General features: G+C 41.7%; 1 protein-coding gene across 2 annotated transcripts; it reads right to left on the reverse strand.

Annotated features, from left to right (window-relative positions):
• Positions 1–203: 203 nt before the first annotated feature.
• Positions 204–4,781, reverse strand: LOC109213928 (ethylene receptor 2-like). Of its 2 annotated transcripts, none has more exons than XM_019377769.1 (3): positions 4,201–4,777; positions 1,798–3,641; positions 204–1,252 (listed from the first exon to the last, which is right to left on the reverse strand). In XM_019377769.1, the coding sequence occupies exons 2-3, from the start codon at positions 3,544–3,546 to the stop codon at positions 713–715; spliced, it is 2,289 nt and encodes a 762-aa protein (XP_019233314.1). In that variant the 5' UTR covers positions 3,547–3,641; positions 4,201–4,777; the 3' UTR covers positions 204–712. The 2 variants fall into 2 exon arrangements, with proteins under 2 accessions (XP_019233314.1, XP_019233315.1); XM_019377770.1 differs by having other exon boundaries at positions 1,194–1,279; positions 4,201–4,781.
• Positions 4,782–8,945: the final 4,164 nt, after the last annotated feature.

The raw sequence follows: 8,945 nt of genomic DNA on the forward strand, positions 1-8,945 counted from the left end.
CTAACGTATACATAAAGATCAAAATCAGATCCTATACGGAAATCACACCAATCTGAGTATCACACTCCAGATCCAAGTTGGAGACAAAAACAGATAGGGGTCATCATCAAATTAGTGTCGTCAACTTTTTAAAATATCTTGTGAGCACAATTTCTTTCAGTCAACTAGGATATAATGTTGCCAACAACAAAGCATCTGCTTCATTAAAGTCCCAAAAGTATGTATATATATTCTCATCTATGAAGTATTTTAGTATATCTGTAAATGCATAATCATAAAAGCGTACATTTCAAATCAGTCTTTTGGACATCCTTCGCCCAAAAATTTTCAATTGGCAACAGATTTTCTGCTAAAGCAAATCTTAATGCATGAATCTAGTGCTCTCTAGCTTAAAAATGGAGCTATTCTCAAGTCATTACGTAACTACTTCAGTTTTAGGGACATCTTAGATAAATTCTGATCAGTTGTTAAGCTCAATAAAATGTTGAAAGGGCACACCTGGCGGATCCTGTATAGCATAAAGATTATGTAAAGAAAAAAGAAGATATATTTTCTATACCAATCTGATTTCAATGTTTGTATGTAACATCTGTCTGCTGGAATCTTCAGGGGTGGGCAGCGGTTGGTCCTAAGCAATTTTGTTTGCTTAGCATTAGGTTGTTAAATGAAGCCCTGCCTTATTATGCTCCACTATAAGGCAGTCTTTACATCATCACATGATTCTGCTTGCCTGTAGAAGGACCCTTTGAAGCTCATCAGCAATTCCAGGCAGTAGCACCGGCTTACGAATAATTCCATTCATTCCAATCTGCAGGCATTTTCCACTAACATCTTCATCAGCAGATGCAAGACCAATGATCAATGGCCAGCTGCGGCTGCGAAACTTCCTAATTCTCATGGTTACTTCGAAGCCGTCTAAATCAGGCAGGTGAAGATCCAAAAGGACAATTTGGAACGAAGATACAGCAGGGCCAAGAGCACCAAGACAGTCGTGTCCCGATGAAACTGCAGAAACAATGCATCCTAATTTTTCAAGTAGCTTCCTTGTTACAGCTCTATTCACATCATCATAATCTGCTAAGAGAACATTAACCCCCTGGAGGAGTGAGTGTGGATGCGAGTGATCAGAAGATTCTCCATATTCAGGAATGCCTATGGCAATTGATGACCGCAGTTGAAACCCAAGAATGACAGTCATGCTTTGATCAAAACCTTCTTGATTTGGGACTACCCAGATGTCTCCTTGCATCAACTGCACATTAGTTCAACCCTAAATTAACTGCAAATATATGCACGTGAAATTGTTATGAAAGGAAAAGAAAATAACAAAAAAGCAGTGTACTACCAACTTCTATGCATGGTTTCAGATTTTCATTGCCAATAACTGAGCTAAAAGCTCAATAAATCAACTGAAGCAATTTTCTTATCATATTTCCTAGTAAGGAAACGATTCTATGTCAAAGCGGAATTTGGGGTATTTACTTATATGAGAAGATTGGGTAAAAATAGGTAGAAGCAATCAAGGTCGTGACATTGCACTATCTCTTCTAGCACAGAAGTTGCAGTAGTTCATGTCATCCACATAATTTGATGCAAAAGGTCTCATCCAACTCAAGAGAAATCTCAAACGAGCCTGCACCAATGTCATTTTTCCCTAGAGATAACAACTTTACTTGCTTCTCATAGTTGAGTGTCTAGTGTTACCACAGAAGAAAGAGCTTAAAACCAAATGAGTTGGGTGCATAAATTCCAGTTATATGACACATGCATAGATGCAGCTATTTAGCAATAGAGTACCTGAACCAGCTTTCTGCACACTGTGAAGCTCAACCTTTCCTCCACTTCCCTACTGCGGCGTGTTTCACAACAATGTGGCAATGTGGATGTTATGCCCTCTGGCTGAGAATGATTATTGCTTGATCCAACTTCAAACCTGATATAGAAATTTTCAAGAGATGAGTGTGATCTCCTTGTCTTCCAAGCTCCGTCGATGCCTTCCCTTCTTGCACTTTCTGGGAGAACTCTAAATGTAAGATAACCTCCATTGGGGTCCTTCAAAAGATTCCCAACCATATGAAGAATAACTTGAAAAACTCTTCTTTCATCACCCAAGACATGATTTGGCAAAGATTTGTCAACCTCGATGGAAATATTGTAACCCCTATTAGCACACAGACACTTGGCAAGACAAGCAGCTTCTTTTATCATGGAATGTAGCTGAAAATGCCTCATCTCCAAAGGGAATCTACTATTGTCCTTTGTTGAAGTATCCATCACATCATTTATTAGGGTTGACACAACATTGCTGGTTTTAGCCATTGCATCCACAAGAAGCTGCTGCTCATTACCCAAGTTATCATCTTGCAACAAGGAAAGAAGACCCAAAATTGAGTGCATGGGTCTTCTCAGACCATGGCTCATAACCATCTGAAATGCATTCCTTGCTTGACTCGCCCTAAGTGCATCCTGCTTCGCTTGTTGCAGAGCTCGATTTTGCTCCTCCAATGTTTCTCTCATATGCTGAGACTCTTCAAGAACTGCAGCATGGGACAGAGCCACAGCAACCTGATCAGCCACGACCCTGACTATCTCAATTTCCTGGTTGCTCCAAGATCTACCTTGTTCACCAGGAAGAACCAAAACCAGTATGGCATAACATTCTGGGACAAGTTCAGGAGTTCCACCTTTGAAGTTCGACACCTTCAGCATCGGCATCCTAACAGCAGCCACAGCTCCTGGTTCACTACTCCCTCCACTACTCGCAGCAGCAAGTGGGGAGTCGGCATCAAGTAACTTTACTCCATCACTCCCCTTAATCTCCCTTACATCTGGATCACTTGTCGGAATAGGTAAATTATACATACTAGAAAAGCTTCTTCCTTTCAGCTCATGAATCAGGTTCATCTCAGTTTTATTCTCATTGGGCTTCCAAATAGCACAATTATGCAAATCCAGTGTCTTCGCTAACTCCACCAGAGTAGTATATAATATTGTATGACGATCAAGTGACTTTCGAATCTCTTGTGTAAGCATCCGGACATGCCATCCAGCTTCCTTTTGCTGCTTTATTAGTCCAACTTCTCGACCAAGATCCCAAGTCTTCTTCTTCAGCATAAACTCCCTCACTTTGATTTTGAGAAGCATAGGAAAGAGGGTGATAAGGGTTATAGCAGTGGCAAAGGATACTAGTGCAGTGAGGACTTTAAAAATGGTTAGAGCAAGCATAAGCTGAAATGGGTGTTGGCCATAGTAAGTCCAGAAATTGAGCAAATGAGTCATCCCACACAGAACAATGAAAGCAATAAATTGGAAGAGCACCCATTTGAATGGAAAGTTAGAACAGCTTACAAAGTAGAGGAGCTCAATTGGGATGGAAAAATAGGCTATCGCAATAAATAAATCACTGATTCTTTGGCACTCTAAGATACGCTCAATGCTCCAAAATCCTTCATCATCACAGTTACAACGAGGGAAACCATTATCAGCAGCCGATAAGGAAACAAGGAATGACAAAATTAACAAAGCTGATGCTAATGTCCTTAACATTGCATCCAATTTGACCAAGTCTTCAGTTCATTTGTTGGAGAGACTATATATCTACTATTTCAGCAGCGAGGCCCGCTTAATCTGCAATTATAGACCTGACAAATCCAACCACATATGCATGAAACAACTTGTTATGTTCATTTCCAGTTCAACAACGTGACCAAGAACATGAAAACACCTTTTCTAGAGCAAAGGAAAACGAAGGGGTATGGCATCAATATAAAATTCCAGAGATTGATTCAAGTGCATGCACCAATACCCACTTGCAATAACATATGTTGCTTAATTTCCAAAGAGCACAGTCTCAAAGACAAACTAGTCCTACAATTTAAAAGGAAATTTTCTTGCATAATTGTTACTTCAACATAACAAGTGTAGTAATTTTTTAATGACAAGTGGTGTCTGGCTCAACTCAACTATTCCACGGGTACTAGATATTATATTGATCGCAAAATTGTTACTTCAGAATTACTATTATATCAATCGCAAATACAGATTCAGACTCATTAGTCCACCACTATGTCAGCCATAATCACCCAATTACCAACCAAAAAAAACAAATGAACAAGTAAGAGACCACTAAATGGAACAATAATTAAATAAGCATAAAATTCAAGTAAAACTTGAAAAGGTAAAAAATAAATAAAATTTTACCTGGAATAAAAACAAATACATGTTTATTATAGAGCAAAATCCAGAGCAAGCCAATCCAATAAAGAGATCTTATGGTTCACCCACATGCAGACCCACAATAAAAATAAATACGTAAATTTAGGGGCCATCATCTTCTTCTTATCTGAAACTCCATCAAAAACATTGCTTCCTCCCACGCCTGCAGTGGTATCCTCAACAACTTAATGGTCCTAATACACCATATCTACTCATAATTTTACCATAACACAATTACGCACCCACTTGATAAACGGGTACCACATTACAACCCATTTAACTGTTCCGGGCTCTAAATTCAGAACGCCGTCGCTGGCACCACCAAAAAACTGGCGGTGATGTAGGGGCAAAACTGGATTTTCACTTCAGCACTTTTTCCTTGAAGAATTTTTATTCGTACTAGCTACACATTTGTTTAAGCAAATGAAACTTCTATAAGTTGTAGAGAGAAAGAGAGTGACATTGCAAGCACTATATAGAGAGAGAGGAGAGAGAAGTAAGAGGTATTTTGGCGCCGTTGTTTGTTGAGTAGGAGAGAAGAAAATGGAAGCAAAGTGAGGAGGAGGAGAAGGAGAAGGAGAATCTAAGGGGAGGGGGGTGGAGTAGGGTGGGGCCCACAGTCCTTACATGAAGAGAACTTAGACGCACTTTTGCCCAATAAAGTAGTCCTTTTCCACAATGGATCTAATATTAGACTCCATTATTTTATTTTTCAAAATCTATTACACACAATCTCTCTCTTCTCTGTATCTTTCTCTAGAGAGGAATGTAATAGCCCACGTGCCAATGGAGTAGATTAAACGCGCTAGCGGAGGACCGTGAAGGATATTCATACCGAAACGCATCGCAGACATACTGGTTGGCCGGGTGTACACGGCCCCATGGAAAACGGGCAAAGCTAAGATGTGTCAAAACATTTCATATTGTATACGGCCCGATTTCCTTCTTCGATGGAAAAGGCGATACCACGTCGAGAGGTCACGATGTCGAGCTCTGGGTCGAGGTTCCTTTCCCATATCGAGGTCGAGGTTGAAATCATTTGTCGAGGTCGGAAGAAGGCATACCTCGAGATAATACTGTTATGATTCAGTAACAGAAAAAGCGAGATACCGGCAACCGCCCGAAGATCACGGCGTAAATTGCGGAACGAATTGACCCTTGGTGGTTAGACAGCTGTCAAATATGATTTCCTACTGTAATTAGAAGTGTACCTTATTTAGGACTCCCTTATTATATAAAGGGGAGCTCATTCATTTGTAAGACACGTTTTTTGACTGATAAGAAAATACATGCACTTTATTCTCTAGCTATTTTACTTACTGTTCATTAGAGTTGCTTTATAACTTGCTATTCCCACTATTCCACCTCGAGATTGTCATAATTCGAGGTCAAGATTTGACTTGCACACCGGTTTGACTTATTTTATTATTCAGTTTAGATATTTAATGCCTTGTTTATAATTGGTATTGGATTAAATCACATATCCTTAAAACCACAATATAAGTTTAATTGTTACTCGGATTTTAGGGTAAACAATTTGGCGCCCATCGTGGGGCTAAGGATAATAATGATTGTTTCAGTGCTGATTCTGATAACACACTTTATTTTCACACTTGTTCTTGTCAAGAATTTTTGTTATCAGGTTAAAACATGTCAAACTCACAAAACGTACCTATACATGGTGACGATGGTCTTGGATTTCACGGGAAAAACTACAACGTAATTGCTCCAGGAGCCGGGGTGCCACCGGCTAATCTCGGGGGAGTACCGATCGTCGATCTAGTCGATATCAGTTCGCACATTGCTTTGAATGCGGATTTAGGCGCAGACCCCGAAGGAGTGTACGCAGGGAAAACCGATCTAGTGGCCAAGGAACACGGGGCATAGGAGACGGGGGAGTTAGTCTCCAGGTCATATTCGAGATGCTACAGGCTCAGCAGGCCGCTATTGCTCAGCTTCAGAGTCAACATAGAACTCCGAGTGTGGTCGAGCGGAAAATCACTCGCCGTACCGAGCTAGTGCCGGAAAGGTCGAATGGTAACGGGTCAGGGACTGATCCAACAATTATGAAAATGCTCGAGGAGCTCACCAAAAGAATTGAGTCGGGAGAAAAGAAAATCGAAGATAATGACAAAAAAAATGGAAACCTACAACTCCCGAGTTGATCAGATACCGGGGGCACCCCCGATCTTAAAGGGTTTGGATTCAAAAAAGTTCGTGCAAAAGCCTTTTCCTTAGAGTGCGGCTCCGAAGCCCATTCCTAAGAAGTTCCCTATGCCGGATATACCCAAATACAACTGAACCACCGATCCTAATGAAGATATCACTTCGTACACATGCTGAATTAAGGGAAATGACTTAGAAGATGATGAGATCGAGTCCGTTTTTTTGAAGAAATTTGGGGAAACTCTATCAAAGGGAGCAATGATTTGGTATCACAACTTGCCACCGAATTCCATCGACTCATTTGCCATGTTAGCAGATTCTTTTGTGAAGGCACACGCTGGGGCCATAAAGGTCGTAACCAGAAAATCGGATGTTTTCAAGATAAGACAAAGGGATAACGAAATGCTGAGGGATTTCGTATCCCGTTTTTAAATGGAACGCATGGAGTTGCCACCGCTCACATATGATTGGGCCTTTCAAGTTTTCACCCAGGGGTTGAACAAGCGGAGTTCGATAGCATCACGACAGATGAAGAAAAATTTGGTCGAGTATCCAGCTGTAACTTTGGCAGATGTGCACAATCGATATCAATCGAAGATCAAGGTCGAGGACGACCAATTAAGAGCCCCTTCCAGTTCAGTATATCCAAATAGATTGGCAGTTAAAACCCCTCGGGACATCGACAGGGAGACAAGGTTGAATAGAGAACGATATCAACCATATACCGCAGATCGAAGAAATAGTGGCTCGGGGCGCAATCCCTCTCGCAATTATCGAAGAACAATCGAGGATAAATTCTCGGGGACTTATGGGCAAAAATGGTTTTGATAAGCATGTCGATCCCTTAGAGGCACCTCGGTTATCGGAATATAACTTTAGCATCGATGAACCGGGCATTGTCTCGGCAATTGGAAGGATCAAAGATACTAGGTGGCCCAGACCCATACAAACCGATCCTTCCCAAAGAAACCCAAATTTGATGTGCAAGTATCATGGCACGCATGGTCACAAGACGAGGATTGCAGGCAATTAAGGGAGGAGGTAGCCCGTCTATTCAACCACTTTTGAGAGTTCCTTAGCAACCGATCCAAGAATCATTTCAGAGACAGAGACGCCAATGGGAAAAATGAACAGGAGGAACCTCAACATGTCATCCATATGATCGTCGGCGGGGTCGATATTCCGCAAGGGCCCGTATTCAAACGCACTAAGGTATCAATCACTAGGGAGAAATGGACCCGGGATTATGTACCGAGGGCTCCTTGTCATTGAACGACGAAGAAGCAGATGGCATTTCTCAACCACACAACGACGCTTTGGTAATTTCTATCTTATTAAATAAAGTTCAAGTTAAGCGTATTTTAGTGGATCCAGGTAGCTCGGCGATATCATCCGATCGAGGGTCGTGGAGCAACTCGGCCTGTAAGATCAAATTGTGCCCGCAGCTCGGATCTTAAATGGCTTCAACATGGCCAATGAAACAACTAAAGGTGAGATTACTCTGCCGGTGAACGTGTCTGGAACCATTCAAGATACCAAGTTCCGCGTGATCGAGGGCGACATGAGGTACAATGCCCTACTCGGGAGGTCTTGGATCCATAACATGAGGGCAGTTCCTTTGACTCTCCACCAAATGATGAAATTCCCGACGTCGGACGGCGTGAAAATAGTGTACGGGGAGTAGCATGCTGCAAAGGAAATGTTTGCAGTTGACGAGGTAATACTGGTTTCAACGTTATCAACCTCGGAAAGGTCGAGCATCAAAGGTAAATAGGAAACCAAATAGCAATCATAGACACCAGCCACGACTGAATCAGGAAAGCAGGAGATAGAAGAAGAAGAAGAAGAAGAGGATTTTCTGACCCCTTGAACCTTTATTGTACTCGAAGACTCCGACGCCACCAAATCAACGGTCGAAGAGTTGGAACAGGTTATACTGATCGAGTACCTGCCCAAGCGAAAGGTATAACTAGGAACGGGGTTAACCCCCGAACTCAGGAAAAAGCTTATTCAGTTTCTTATTGATAAAATGGATTGTTTTGCTTAGTCCCATTTAGACATGACAGGGGTCCCACCGGAGATAACGATGCATCGACTAAGCCTGGACCCTAGGTTCTAACCGGTGAAGCAGAAGAGAAGACCCCAGTCCGAGGTAAAGCACGCATTCATAAAAGACGAGGTAATAAAACTTCTCAAAATAGGGTCCTTTCGGGAGGTAAAATACTCCAAATGGCTAGCCAATATAGTCGCAGTCCCTAAAAAAGGGAACAAACTTAGAATGTGTGTAGATTATAAGGACTTAAACAAGGCATGGCCCAGAGATTCCTTTCCACTGCCTAACGTCGATCGCATGATCGACGCCACGGCTGGCCACGAGATCCTTACCTTTCTCGATGTCTATTCCGGGTACAATCAAATTCAAATGAACCCGGAAGACCAGGAAAAGACTTTGTTTATCACCAAGTATGGAACATATTGTTATAATGTACTGACCTTCGGGCTAAAAAATGCATGAGCTACTTACCAACGCCTTGTAAATAAGATGTTCGAAGAAAAACTAGGTA

The sequence above is a fragment of the Nicotiana attenuata genome, unplaced genomic scaffold (genome assembly GCF_001879085.1).
Source record: "Nicotiana attenuata strain UT unplaced genomic scaffold, NIATTr2, whole genome shotgun sequence".
NCBI classification, from domain to species: domain Eukaryota; kingdom Viridiplantae; phylum Streptophyta; class Magnoliopsida; order Solanales; family Solanaceae; genus Nicotiana; species Nicotiana attenuata.